Genomic DNA, 14683 nt, shown 5'->3' with positions numbered 1-14683 from the left:
AAATATGTGGTAAAGTGAGGACAGTAAAGTGTAAATTGTAGAATCTAGGAAGTGGGAGGGGTATTCACAGTAAAAGTCTTTAACTTTTCTAAATTGTGATAAAGTGTTGGGGAAAATACATATCTATCAAGTACCTACTAAATGCAAGAGAAATGAAACTAATGAAAGAGCTTAGGCTTCAGATGTCAGGTAGCAAACGTGGGACCAATTCTGAGGTAATAGCTATGCAATCCTGGGAAAGTCACTTAATGCCTCTGTGCCTCTGTTTTCCCATTTGTAAATGGAGATAATAAGAGTACAATAACAGGGGCGCCTGGGTGGCTCCAGTTGGTTGAGCATCCAACTTCGGCTCAGGTCATGATCTCACGGTTGGTGGGCTCGAGCCCCGTGTTGGGCTCTGTGCTGACAGCTCAGAGCCTGGAGCCTGTTTTGGATTCTGTGTTTCCCTCTCTCTCTACCCCTCCCCTGCTTGTGCTCACAGGCTCTCTCTCTCAAAAATAAATAAACATTAAAAAAATTGTTAAATAATAGTACCTACCACATAAGGCCTGGGGACTAAATGAAATTGGTATATAAGCCCTCCATATAACACCTAGCCCAGGGTAAGCTCTCAAGAATGGTACCCAAGCATAGCAAGGCACATTCTTATCATCTAAATGGGACAGTAGACAGAATAATAAAGTACAGAAATGACTATCAGCCCAAGTGTGACTAAAATAAGTTTAAACATAAAATCTTAGTGCCAGACAGAACCTTTTTTTTTTTTTAAAGTTTTTAAAGTTTATTTATTTATTTTGAAAGAGAAAGCATGCACGCATGAGCAGTGTAAGGGCAGGGAGGGAGAGAGGGAGAGAGAGAATCCCAAGCAGGCTCCGTGCTATCAGTGCAGAGCCCAATGTAGGACTTGATCTTACAAACCAGGAGATTATGACCTAAGCCAAAGTCCGACGCTTAACCAACTGAGCCACTCATGCGCCCCTGGACAGAATCTTTGTATGTGGAAAGTAAAGCCCAAAGAAGTGAAGGCAATCCAACGAGCTCATGGCCAGGCTGGATCACACTGGCTCAAGTCCAGAGGCCCCATGTAGCTACTGCCGAGACGAAGCACAAGCAATTCATAGATGCAGAAATATGAAAGGCCAACAAACACAAACAGGTATTCAGCCTCAGTCATATCACAGACACATGAAATGAAACAGACATGCTATTGTTCACTTATCAGGTTAGTAAAAACTACCATCATTAATAACGTCAATCAAATAGAAGATAGGAAGCAGGGTATCTGCTATTTGTTGGGAGTATAAATTGGTATAAGGGCAAGTTGGTGGTATCTATGAAAATATTTAAATGTACATATTCTTAGACTGGGCAATTCTACACATAGGACATCTACAGATATGTCCACACAATAAACATGGCTGATCTTTGCATCATTGTTTGTAACTCAAAATTCTGTCAATACAAAGATCATATCACTAGGGAAATAGCAAGATTATAGAACTGGACAGTTAAAAAGAATGAAGGGGCGCCTACGTAATTCAGTCGGTTAAACATCCAACTTCAGCTCAAGTCATGATCTCATGGTTCATGGGTTCGAGCCTCGCATAGGGATCTGTGCTGACAGCCTGGAGCCTGCTTCAGATTCTGTCTCCCTTTCTCTCTCGGCCTCTCCCCTACTTGGGCTCTCTCTCTCTCAAAAATAAAAAATAAACATTAAAAAAAAATTTTTTTTAAAGAATGAAGATTTGTATATACTAACCTAGAAAGATTCTATTCTATATTAAGTGAAAAACTCAAGTTGCCATATAATTTTTACTAAAATTTTTAAAACTATGTATATGTGTGCATATATATACATGGAGATTATGTATGTGCAATATTTGCAAACGCATAGAAAAATGTATGCTCTGGGAAAGAGACAGATTTTAGCAGAGTCAATGGCTTTGTGTTTCATCTATATTGTTTTAATTTTTTACAATGAGAATATTTAGCTGGTAGGGGTGTATGTGTGTGTGTATCTAGGCCTAGGGGCTTTATTTCATTATTTTTTTTTCAATGTTTCTTTTTTGAGAGAGAGAGAGACAGAGGCAGAGAGAGAGGGAGACACAGAGTCCAAAGCAGGCTCCAGGCTCTGAGCTGTCAGCACAGAGCCTGACGGGGGGCTTGAACTCATGAACCATGAAAGTATGACCTGAGCCGAAGGCGGTCGCTTAACTAACTGAGCCACTCAGGTGCCCCTAGGCCTAGGGGCTTTGGATAGTGGGATTATGCATAATATTTCTTCTACTTTTCTATATGCTCTTTATTTCCTACAGAAATTTTTTTTAATATTTATGTAAAATTATATTTATGAAACATGATATTGCATGTAAATATAAATAAATAATATATGCATATGTGATAAATATGTTATATATAAGATATATATAACAAGCTTTAAAAAAAATGCCTGAAAAGATCCATTACAAGATTTTGTCTGTGGTTTTCTCCATGCAGTACAGGCAAACCGGGGTAGTAACACTTTAGCTTTTTAGCTAATAGCCTTTCCCAGCATATGTTACTTTTGTGATTTTAAAAGATTAGAAAGAAAAAAAAAAAAAGGAAGGTTTGACAATCCACTTAGCATTTAGGCTGTAAACCAAGTTTGCAACTGTTAAGTTCAAGGCTTGCCATCTCATGCCTTAGGAAAGTTTCAGTGACTTGGGGGACTTGGTTAAAATAGATCTCACTAGTGTCTTGTGGCTTTAAGTGGGGACATATTTAAATGGGTCACCCTGCAGCTGGCAAAATAGAAGCCCCAGGAAATGGAAACTATAACGTTAGAATCCCAAGACAAGGCGCCCAGACTTGGCTGCTGTGGGTGGACACTTAAAAGGGTCAGTCCTCCCCACCCCACTCCCAGACCACACTCATAAATAAATACAAAGGAAATACTTTCCCAAGAGAGCCGGCCTCTCTCCCTTGGCCTCTGACCTCCCTAAGCGGCCGTTTCCTACAGCCCAGAGGCCTTTCTCGGCGCCAGTCCATACCAAGGTTTGCAAAAGCGACCAGGCAGGACTCGAACAGAAGCACCTGGCCGTCCGTCCCGGCCGGGGCCCCGGCCGAGCGGCGCAGAGGGACGCCTGTCGCCTTCGCCGCCACCGCCACTGCCCGAGCCTCTCTCCCAGCCGGTCCTGCTTAGAGCTCCGCAGCGCCCCGTGACTCAAGACCAGGTCACACGGAGCTTATCTAGCTCCAGGTGTGCTCGCTCCGACTGCACGCTTCTCACATGACATCAGCCGGCCGGCCGGCCCAACCGCCCGCCGGCTCCGGCTCCCTTGGAACCCGCGGCGCTCAGCACTTCCAGGCAGCCGGCCGGTGCAGCCGCAGCCCCGCGGCGCCTCCCGCCGAGATACCGTCTCCCCTGGAACGCAGCGATCCCGCAGGCCCCGGCAGGAACGACGCGGGAGACGTGCCAGGAGCGCGGCCAGGTCCCCAGCTGCTCTTCCAGGTGCACCTCCTCAGCCCCAGGAGGGGTTTGCCGCAGTCCGCTGGGCGCTAGACTCCGCTAAACACCCCTACACCCCCCCCTTTCTGTGTGACCTTCAGCAAGTCCCGTCCCTCTCTAGGCCTCAGCTATTTCAACTATAAAATCTCCATGGGCCTGAGAGTTCAGACTTGGCCAGGAGCCCTTACCTTTGCCGGGAGAGGTATTCTGCTCAACTACAAATTGCAGGTTCTAAATCCTGCTCTGCCTCTGAACTGCTGTGTGACCTTGAGCCCATCATCCAACATCTCTGAATATCAGAGGATAATAAAAATAATCCCCTGTAAGCGATGGTGAAGTACCTGGCAGAGAGAAAGGGCCAAGGGCCTTGTAAAACCCTCAGCCCTCAGTTTAAACTGCTGCCTGACTATAGGCTCTTTGAAACATCAAGGGAATATGGATAATTGACAAGCTGCACCACTCCCACCTCAAGGACAGTGAGGTGGGGAGAGGAGTGGAGGCTTTCCAGTTCTGCTCCCCACCCCTCCCAATCCGGCTCCCAACAACACTCTCTAATTCAGGCTACCTCAGAAAATGCTGATGGGGGGGGGTGGGGATGGGGTGCAGTGAGCAGATCTTAAAGCACCCAGGGGCCTGACCCAAAGTAGAACTTCAAGCCCCCAGCCCGAGTCCTGGGGGAACCTGTTAATCATAGCACAGGGTGGGCTGGGCCCTCCCATACCCTTGAAACTTTAAACTACACCAGGTCAGAGCCCCTCCCCTTTACCCACCACACCCGGGAGAGGCCTGGGACAAGGCCTGGGGCCCAGAGCCACCAACAGGACCCGGCTCACATGGATGATCTAGTTCCCGTCTGTGGCGTCCACTTCAGGTGAGGGGGGTCTGGCTGGGGACAGACGTCTGGTTTAGAAGGAGCAAGAGCAGCCGTGCTGCTCTGGAGACCTGTGACACACCAAGTCCGGATCAGGGCTTTCCTGAGTTCCAGCAACTAACTCCCTGCTCCACCCGAGTAGGGTGGATTCTCCCTTTCACACTAGCCCCAGTGCTGCCCCACCCAGTCCAGCTTCAGGTACCTGCCTCTGGGGGACCCCGCACATTTCAGGCCCGATTTCTGAAGACATACGCACCCTTTAATGAGCAGCCTCAAGCTAGGCTGGTGAGGGGGGCTCCAGGCAACAGGCTGGCTACCCAGACTCCCAGGGAATGAGGTGGAGGCACCAGGCAGGAGGCAGGAGGGGCACAATCCACGTGAGGGCTTCTGAGGAGAGCCAGGGGCACCGGAGGAAGCCCTTAGGCACACACCCTGGCACCTGAGCCAGGCCCACAGAGAGTAAACAAACTAGATACTCAGAGCTGCCAGGCACCAGGTCAAGTGTTCAAAGTTCAAAGCTTCCAAAGGAAGTGACCACCAGCACTCATTCTATCCCTCCCACATTCCCCCCTCCACCCCCACCTGTGATCCTTCTCATTTCCCTAACCCTCCAACACAATAGCTTCCCCCATGGTCTTCCTGGAATATGAGGCCCCAACTCCAATGTCCCCAACCCCAAAGGAACAAGCACACCTCCACCCGAGGCTATCTATAATTAGTCATGTCCAGCAACCAGGAGGATGTTTCCTGGAAAGCCCTCATCACAAAAGGACAGAGGGGAAGCTGAGGAGGTGGCAGGCCATTGACAAAGAGCCAGTGAGGTCTGTCAGGAAGCCAGAGACCTCAGGAGAGCAACTTTCAATATCCCCAAATAGAAAGTAGCCTCTGAACCAAAAGGGTGGGGAAAGTTAGACAAGGCCTGGCCCATTGCCATGCCAACAGGAAACCGACCTGCCCAAGAAAGGGCTCCAGAACTGGTAAGAACGTGGAAAGGTGATCTTGCTCTTAACTGTCTGGTTGACCTTCCCTCCCTTCCAGCATGGACCCAATGCATACACACTTCGGGCAGTTCACTCTCCTTATGGGGAATTACAAGGCCTCCTCAGCAACAGACATGCCAGGTACTCCAAAAGACAAATGAGCCCACACAAACCAGCCTGAATCATTGGCCAGGTGAAGGGGGGAGGGAACCCAATTCCATAATTTTGGGAGTCCGTCAGAGGGCAGGAAGGCTCCAGGCAGGAGAGCTCCTCCCAAGAAGCATTGTCCCCAACCTCTGCACAAACACAAACCAAGAGGACACTGCCAAATACATGCCCGGTTGGCCAAGTGAGTAGGCAAAAGCAGTACCCTTAAAAAATACACCGTCTGCCTCCCCCCCATCCCCCCCCCCCACCCCGTTCATTCTGGCTGGCAGCCTTTCCAACTAATCAGCAGGACACATGTGCCTTGCAACAGGGTGACATCCCCATCCCCCCTCTCTGCCCCCAACAAAGCCTCAATGTGTGCTATGTCCCTGCAGGCCTTATCTCAGCCAGGAACATGACCCACTCCTCACCATGCTTGGTACCAAGTCGCACCCCCACCCCCCACCACCCCCACCACAGGGGTGTGGAGTAGCTAACCTTACCACCTCGCCTCCCCATTGGCGAGACAACTGGCATGACAGGTTAGCAGGGCGGGGCGTCAGGGCAGTCTCTCCCAGAGGCCTGGGGCAGGCTGTCCGACCTTCCCACACACATCCCACCCCTTTGCAGGGAAAGGTGAGGTGAGCAGCCAGTCACAGGGGACAGGCAGCACTCCCTAATCTCCAAAGCCTACCATTCACTCACCCCCGTCTTCTGTCCCAAGGGGAGGGGGCCTGGGGAAGCGGGGTCTCCATTGTTTTGCCAGCTGTCTAGCAGCTGCTCCTTTGAGAGGAGCCCGCTGTCGGCCTGGCAGTGAAAGGGTGAAGGCCGCTGGGAGGGATAAAGGGTTCGGTGGAGGTGCTCGCCTTCCCCGCTGCCTTCCTCGGAGCCTCGCTCGGTCGGTCGGTCGGTCGGTCGGCCTGGGGGGGAGGGGGGGCCGGGGCCTGGCCCCGAGAAGCCCCCTATCCCGGAGGCTGCAGCCTCCACCCCGCAGCCCGGGGCCACCTGGGCTCCCCTCAGCCCTCAATCCCCCTAAACCGAGGGCCACCCTGCCCTGCCTCCGCGCGCTCCCGAGCTGGCACAAGGGGCCGGAGCTCCCCTCCCCGCCCCTCCTTGTCGGCCCCCATTCCCGGGCGCCCAGCTCCGCGGCGCGGCCGGGGACCGGAGCCGGGAGTCCGGGCCGCCGCTTCCAGGGGACAGTGGGGGAGGAGGAGCCGGCGGGCCCCGCCGCCCGCCCGCCTTCCCGGCCCGAGCCCGCCCCGCCGCCCCACCCGGCCCGGGCAGCCCCCGAGCGGCCGCCCCCGCCGCCCCGCGCTCACCGGCCGCCGGAGCCCGCCCGGCAGGCAGCAGAAGCGGAGACGCGGCATCCAGCGGCCCCGGCCCGGTCCGGGCTGGAGCGCAGCGCGGCGCAGCGCAGCGCCGCCCCCCGCGGCCGCGCGAGCAGAGCCGAAAGGGAGCTCCCTGCTGGCGGCTCCCGGGATAAACGCCCGGCCTTCCTGGCAGCGCCTGGGCGCGCCTCCAGAACGGGCCATGCGGGCACTGGGCGCTGCTCTGGGAGCCTTCTGCCCGCGTCCGAGAGGCCTGGAGCTCCCGTCTGCGCTGGGCGCCGGAGGCCGCTGGGCATGCCCAGGGCAGGCACCGTGCCCGCATGTATAGAGCAGGTTCCTTCCAAGGCCTGCACTGGACTCCGCGCGCTGGCTGTGTCCGAGAGGGTGCTGCCCAGGGCAGTGCTGTGCGGAGGACGCATTCGAGTCTTGCTGGTCACATCTTCCCAGGGTGGCTCTGCAGGGGCAGACATAGGGCGCTGCTCGATGGTGCCAGATGGCTTAGGCCGAAGCAGACACTGCCCGCATGTCCAGGGTGGCACTCGCAGAATGTAATCCCCAGGGTGGTAGCTTGGTCTGAGAGAGCCCTGCCTCAAGTGCAGCTGCCTGAGGGGTGTACCGGGGCCCAGGAGACGCAGCCCTCAGCGGTGATCACTCAGTCCCCAAAGGAGTCCAACGATGCTAATAAGATTAACACCTTTCAGAAGCTTCTTGGTTTATAGGTCCCGTCATGTCCTCATCCAGTGAGATGTTTACCCAGGAAAGGATTAGAGGTGTCCTGGGAGAGGCCAGAGGTGTTTAGAGACCAGTCTTCCAAGGTAGGTGCTCTATCTTGAGTTTGGAGATGGAGAGGTGGATGCTTCTACAGGCAGTGTGCATACTGGAGTGGGATACCCCAGAATGTGGAAGAAACTGCATGGTGCGGGAAGAAGGGTGTAGCAGACAAGAGCGGCTGCCTCCATAGTTAGCCCAACCAAGAATTTCTGCAGACAGAGGAGGCGGAAGCTGACAGATCAGGGAAGGTTAGAGCAAGGGGACTCAGGAGCAAAGAGGTGAGTAAGAGCTGGGAGATCCTGAGGAATAGACCACACCCAGGATGTACATTTTGGATAGAGGAATAGTGCACCACCCAAACTCGATTAAACAAATTTTTATTGAGAGGCTGCTGAGTGCCAGGTGCAGCCCCAGGCACTCCGGGGGACACTGAGAAATCAGACATAGAACCTCTTTCCAGGGAACTCACACAGAAGTGAGTTGTGACTGCAGGAGGGTACACCACACTGTCATCCCTAGGATGAGACAGTGACATCCCTAGGATGAGGACATGACATTGAGTGAAACCTTGGAGGCTGGGTTGGACAATACTATCATACCACATCATATCATTACCGCTTCCTGAGCACCTACTATGTGATACACACACTCTCCATTCCTCACAACAAACCTATGACAAGAGACTATTATTACAGATAGTGACTGAGTGCATGGACTCTGGAGTCAGGTTACCTGAATTCAAACCCCTGTCAAGTCCTAGCTGTGTTACCCTGGGCGATTTACAAAACCACTCTATCCCTCAGTTTGCTTATCTGAAAAATGGGGATAAATAACAGTGCCTGCCTCAAAGTTTATACTGAAAATCAAATGAGTTTAGTCTTGGGGTGGCTGTCTGGCTCCGCTGGTGGAGTGTGCAACTTTTGATCTTGAGATTGTGAGTTCGAGTCCCATGTTGGGTGCAGAGATTGGTTAAAAATAAAATCTTTAAAAACAAAAAACGAAAAGTGAGTTTGGTCTTTTCAACAAATGGTGCCGGAACAACTGCATATCCGTAGGCAAGAAAACGAATCTAGACAAAGACTTCTCATCTTTTACGAAAATTGAAATGGATCATAGGCCTAGATGTAAAACACAAAACTATAAAACGGATAGATGATAACATAGATGGAAACCTATATGACCTTGGGTATGGTAATGATTTTTAAAAAATTTTAATCCCACCATAGTTAACATACACTGTTATATTAGTTTTGGGTACATAATACAGTGATTCAACAATTCTGTACATTACTCAGTTCTCTTCATGAGAAGTGTACTTTTAATCCCCATCACATACTTCCCTCACCGCCCTCCCCCACTCTCGTAACCGTCAGTTTCTTCTCTGTAGTGAAGAGTCTGGTTTTTTGTTTGTCTCTTCTTTTTCTTTGTTTGTTTTGTTTCTTAAATTCCACCTATCAGTGACATCACATGGTATTTGTCTTTCTCTGACTTATTTCACTTAGTATTATGCCCTCTGGATCCATCCGCGTTGTTGCAAATGGCAACATTTAATTTTTTAAGGCTGAGTAATATTCCATTGTACATATGTAACCACCTCTTCTTTATCCATTCATCTATTGATGGATACTGGGACTGCTTCCATAATCTGGCTATTGTCAATAATGCTGCAATAAACATAGGGGACCATACATCTTTTCAAATGAATGTTTTCCTATTCTTTGGGTAAATGCCCAATTGTGGAATTACTGGATCATATGGTAGTTCTATCTTTAATTTTTTGAGGAACCACCATACTGTTTTTCTGGAGTGACTGTACCAGTCTGCTTTCCCACCAACAGTGCGTGAAGATTCCTTTTTCTCCACATCCTTGCCAACACTTGTGTTTTCTATTTTAGCCATTCTGACATGTATGAGGTGGTATCTCATTGTGGTTTTGATTTGTATTTCCCTGATGATGAGTGATGTTGAGCATCTTTTCATGTGTCTGTTGGCCATCTGGATGTCTTCTTTGAAGAAATGTCTGTTCATGTCTTCTGCTCATGTTTGAATTAGATTATTTGGGGTTTTTTGGTGTTGAATTGTATAAGTTCTTTATGTATTTTGGATACTAACCCTTTATTGGATATGTCATTTGCAAATATATTCTCCCATTTACTAGGTTGTCTTTTAGTTTCAATGATTGTTTGCTTTGCTCTGTAAAACTTTTATTTTGATGTAGTTCCAATAGTTTATTTTTGCTTTTGTTTCCCTTGCCTCAGGAAACACATCTAGAAAAGATGTTGCTACAACCAGTGTCATGGTGATGATTGTTTACATACAACATCAAAGGCATGATTCATGAAAGAAAAAATTGATAAGCTGAACTTCTTAAAAATTAAAAACATCTGTTCTGCAAAAGACAATACTAAGAGATCACAAGCCACAGACTGGGAGAGAAAATTTGCAAAAGACACATCTGATAAAGGACGGTTGTCAGAAATACATGAAGAACTTTTAAATCTCAACAATAAGAAAGCAAACAGTCCTATTTAAAAATGGTCCAAAGACTCGAACAGACACTTCACCAAAGGAGACGTATCGATGGCAAATAAGCGTTTGAAAAGATACTCAGCGTCATATGTCATAGGGAAATGCAGATTAAAACAACAGTGAGATATCACTGCACACCTATTAGAATGGCCCAAATCTAGAACAGTGACAACACGAAATGCTCACAGGCATGTGGAGCAACAGGAACTCTCATTCATTACTGGTAGGAGTGCAAAATGGTACAATCACTGTGGAAGACAGTTTCGCAGTTTCCTACAAAATTAAATATACTCTTACCATATGATCCAGAGATTTCACTGTTTGTTATTTGCCCACATGGGAACTGAAAACTTCTATCCACACAAAAACCTGCATAGATGTTTATAACAGCTTTAATATAATTGCCAGTATATAAGCAACCCAGACATCCTTCAGTACCTGAATGGATAAACTGTGGTAGATCCCGACAGTGGAATATCATTCAGCACTAAAAAGAAATGAGCTACCAAGCCATGAAAAGGCAAGGAGGAACCTTAAATAACTATGTGAAAGAAACCAATCTGAAAAGGCTACATACTGTATGATTGCAACTCTATGACATTCTGGAAAAGGCAAAACTATGGAGACAATAATAAGATCAGGGGTTGTCAGGGGCTGGAGGAAGGGAGAGATGAATAGGCAGAGCACAGAGGATTTTTCGGGCAGTGAAATGATATGATATGGACACATGTCATTACACATTTGTCCAAACCTGTGGAATGTACAATACCAAGAGTGAACCGTAATGTAAGCTATAGACTTCGGGTGATGATGGTGTGCCAATATCAGTTCATCAGCTATAACAAATGTACCACCGTGGTGCAGGATGTTGATGGCACGCGGTGGGGGGGGAGGGGGGGAGGGGGCTGTGCCTGTGTTGGGGCAGAGGGTATATGGGAACTCTGCACTTTCATCCCCATTTTGCTATAAACCTAAAATTACTTTTAAAAATAAAGTTTCTTGGGGGCGCCTGGGTATCTCAGTCAGTTGAACATCCAACTCTTGATCTTGGCTCAGGTCATAATCCCAGGATCATGGAATAGAGCCCCACACTGGGCTCCGTGCTAGGTGTGGAGCCTGCTTAGAATTCTGTCTCTTTCTCTCTGTCTCTCTCTCTGCCCCTCTACCCACCCTGCTCTCTCTCTCTCTCTCTCTCAAATAAAAATAAAAATGAAATGTCTTAAGTTTGAAATAATGAAATGAGCCAATATATATAAAAAAGAGTCCCCAGCACATAGTAAGCATTCTATAACTATTAGCTTTACTATTCACATCTGTCCTAACTCATAGCTATGGAAACTGAAGCACAGACAGATTTGTGACTTGTACGCAGCCTGCAAGTGGCAGAGTCAGGATTCAAGCTGAGGTCCCCAAGGCTCCAAAGCCCATGTTCTTCCCCCTACAACATGACAGTGAATGAATAGGCATATTAACATGTATCTTTTGGGGGCATCTGGGTGGTTCAGCGATTGACTCTTGATTTCTCAGGTCATGATCTCGAGGTTCGTAAGTTCAAACCCTGCACTGTCAGTGCAAAGCCTGCTTGGGATTCTCTCTCCCTCTCTGCCCCTCCCACCCCATAAATAAACAAACTTAAAAAAAGATGTTTTGTTTATGTGTGTCCACATCTAGGCACTGTTGGGGTAGTATAGAGTATTCTTTTTTTTTTTTAATGTTTATTTATTTTTGAGGGACAGAGCACAAGCAGGGGAGTGGCAGAGGGAGGGAGACACATAATCCAAAGCGGGCTCCAGGCTGTCAGCACAGAGCCTGATGCAGGGCTTGAACTCACAAACTGTGAGATCGTGACCTGAGCCAAAGGCTGACGCCCAACTGACCGAGCCACCCAAGCACCCCCTAGCACTGGGTATTCTTAAGAGCTCCTCTAGCCTGACCCAGGAAGCAGTTTCAGAGATGGGGTAGGTTTGAAACACCAAGGTAACATCCACAATGACTGGTGGGCTCATGGTCTCGTGGTTTTTAGTCTTTTACTTCCCAAAGAAGTAATCCCTGCCAGGGCTCTGTGTGAAAGTAAAGCACCTCTCTCCCCCTTGTAGAAAAATGTCAGAGGGGTGTCCACATAAAATAGCCCAGATGACCGTGGAAAGGCCAGGGTTTTTTCCTCCAGAAGATTCCTGAGCTTCTAAAGCAATATGACTTTAATCAAGGATCCCCCTCAGAGAGAAACCTGGTGATAACAGTCGCTTACGTCAGCGGAGCCCTTACTATGCAGTCGGTGCTGTTATTACCCCCATTTTACAGATTAGAAACCAGGCTTAGGAAGGTGAAATAATCTGCCCAAGGCCACGTGACTAATACATAGCAGAGCCCGGAATGCTTGCTCTGATCACACTCTGTTGGGCTGTGTCCCGGGTGCAGTGGAAAGCACATGGGCTTTAGAGCCACACGGCCGGAGAGGACACTCGGTCTAGCAGCTGCTAGCAAATTCCTTAGCCTCCTTACACCTCAATTTCCTCCTCTATAAAAAGGAGATAATAACAATGCCTGCCTCACAAGGGTATGAGAGGATAAAACAAGCAAATTCGTTTAAAGCAATTAACCCAGTACTTGATACATAGTAAGTGGTTAACAGATGTTATTAATCTCTCTGAACCCTTAGTTCCTCATCTGTAAAATGGGGGCTGATAATAACATGTAGGTCACAGTTATTGCGAGGCTTATGAGAAATGGCAAATGACATGTGAGATGAGACTGTTATGGTGGCAAACTACCATACCATGGCCTTCCAAAAAGGGTCGCAGAATAGCAAGCCAGCTTTTTTAAAAAGCCCACAGAATTACAAATCTGCCTGATAACAAGTGCTATTCAGATGACAAAGGCACACCTTGAATATTTTCCCTCAAAACGCATTTATTAGCTTAAGATCCTTTATTTCTTTGCTTCGAAGCTTGGAGTGTGGGTGGAGAATGCTCTCCAGGAAACTTAAGTCTAAATTCTTTTTCCTTTTTTTTTTTTGAGAGAGGGGCACAGAGAGAGAGGGAGAGAAAGGGAAGTGAGGCTCACCTGAAGCCAGGTTCAACCTGAAGTGGGGCTCACCGGAAGGGGGCTTGAACTCACCAACTGTGAGCTCATGATCTGAGCCAAAGTCAGATGCATAACAACTGAGCCACCCAGGCGCCCCTTAAATCTAAATTCTTAGAAGACAGTACTTGCAGAAGTTCAGTCCAAAATAAAGGAGCACATCTCTGATATGACATGCAAATGTTTTATTTGAGGAAAGTTCAAACACATACGAAACTAAACAATAATATAACACACACCGTCCCCGCCCCCCCACCCCTGCCCCAAGTATCCATTGCACAACTTCAATAGCTTCCAACTCAAGGAAAATTTGTTTCAACTATACTCCCTCCTACCCAGTAGAGATTTTTTTTAATGTTTATTTTATTTTTGAGGAGGAGGGGGCAGACAGAGAGGGGGACAGAAGATCTGAAGCAGACTCTGTGCTTATAGCAGACAGCCCTATGCGGGGCTTGAACTCAGGAACCTTGAGATCATAACCTGAGCCCAGGCATCCCTACCCAGTAGAGTTTTGAAGCAATTCCCAGATATCATATCATTTCATCTGAAAAGATTTTAGTATAAATCTCTAAAAGATAAGGATTATTTTAAAAACAAAAGCACAATACCATGATCACACCTAAAGATTTTAAACAATCACCTAAAGGGTGCCTGGGTGGCTCAGTGGTTAAGAAACTGACTTCTGCTCAGGTCATGATCTCGCAGTTTGTGAGTTTGAGCCCCACATCGGGCTTTCTCCTGTCAGCGTGGAGCCCACTTAGGAACCTCTGTCTCCCTCTCTCTGCCCCTCCCCCACTTGTGCATGCACACTCTCTCTCTCGAAATAAATAAATGTTAAAAAATTATTTATTTTATTTTTTTAATCTTTTAATGTTTATTTATTTTTGAGAGAAAGAGACAGAGAGCGACAGAGAGCGAGACAGAGAGCGACAGAGAGAGCATGAGCAGGGAAGGGGCAGAGAGAGAGGGAGACGCAGAATCCCAAGCAGGCTCCAGGCTCTGAGCTGTCAGCACAGAGCCTGACATGGGGCTCAAACCCACGAATCCTGAGATCATGACCTGAGCCAGAGTCAAGCGTCAGACGCTCAACCAACTGAGCCACCCAGGGATGCCCTCCAAAAGGGACGCCTTTTTTAATTTTTTTAAATGTTTTTATTTATTTTTGAAGGAGAGAGAGAGACAGAGCATAAGAAGGGGAGGAGCAGAGAGAGAGGGAGACAAAGAATCTGAATCAGGCTCCAGCAGGCTGAGCTGTCAGCACAGAGCCTGATGTGGGGCTCGAACTCAGGAACTGTGAGATTATGACCTGAGCCGAAGCTGGACACTCAACCGGCTGAGCCACCCAGGCGCCCCCCCCCCCAATTTTTTTAAATAAATGAACAATAATTGCTTAGTATTGTCAAACAATGTTCAAATTTCTCATTGTCTCCATTAATGTCTTTTTTAAAAAACTGCTTGTTTGTTTGAATCAAGATCCACATGTTTCAGT

At 48.1% G+C, this 14683-nt stretch overlaps 2 protein-coding genes across 15 annotated transcripts in view; one reads left to right on the top strand and one right to left on the bottom strand.

Moving 5' to 3' along the window:
* MYO18A (myosin XVIIIA) overlaps window positions 1–6958 on the bottom strand; it is a 102168-nt gene extending 95210 nt beyond the window's left edge. For 11 of the 14 annotated variants that reach the window (XM_053212438.1, XM_053212439.1, XM_053212427.1 and 8 more), the window contains exon 1: window positions 6805–6958. The gene's annotated coding sequence lies outside the window, so the exon portion shown is untranslated. Of the gene's footprint in view, window positions 1–3029; window positions 3193–4320; window positions 4419–6190; window positions 6338–6804 lie in introns of those variants that run through there. The other 3 variants (XM_053212430.1, XM_053212428.1, XM_053212429.1) reach the window with 3 other exon arrangements.
* Window positions 3269–10124, top strand: LOC128313531 (collagen alpha-1(I) chain-like). The gene is made up of 3 exons (XM_053212663.1): window positions 3269–3490; window positions 6175–7628; window positions 9843–10124. Exons 1-2 carry the CDS (start codon window positions 3269–3271, stop codon window positions 7363–7365), a joined length of 1413 nt encoding a protein of 470 aa, XP_053068638.1. The 3' UTR covers window positions 7366–7628; window positions 9843–10124.
* Window positions 10125–14683: the final 4559 nt, after the last annotated feature.

The sequence above is a fragment of the Acinonyx jubatus genome, chromosome E1, assembly GCF_027475565.1.
Source record: "Acinonyx jubatus isolate Ajub_Pintada_27869175 chromosome E1, VMU_Ajub_asm_v1.0, whole genome shotgun sequence".
NCBI lineage: Eukaryota > Metazoa > Chordata > Mammalia > Carnivora > Felidae > Acinonyx > Acinonyx jubatus.
The sequence above is the reverse complement of the archived record's forward strand: the minus strand, read 5'-3'. Positions and strand labels throughout refer to the sequence as shown.

What these genes read in the sequence shown, in the direction of transcription:
- LOC128313531 (XM_053212663.1), top strand. Translation starts at nt 3,269, where the DNA reads ATGACATCAGCCGGCCGGCCGGCCCAACCGCCCGCCGGCTCCGGCTCC. An exon ending in GTCCCCAGCTGCTCTTCCAG is followed by an intron (nt 3,491 to 6,174) that starts GTGCACCTCCTC and finishes TAATCTCCAAAG; the next exon opens with CCTACCATTCACTCACCCCC.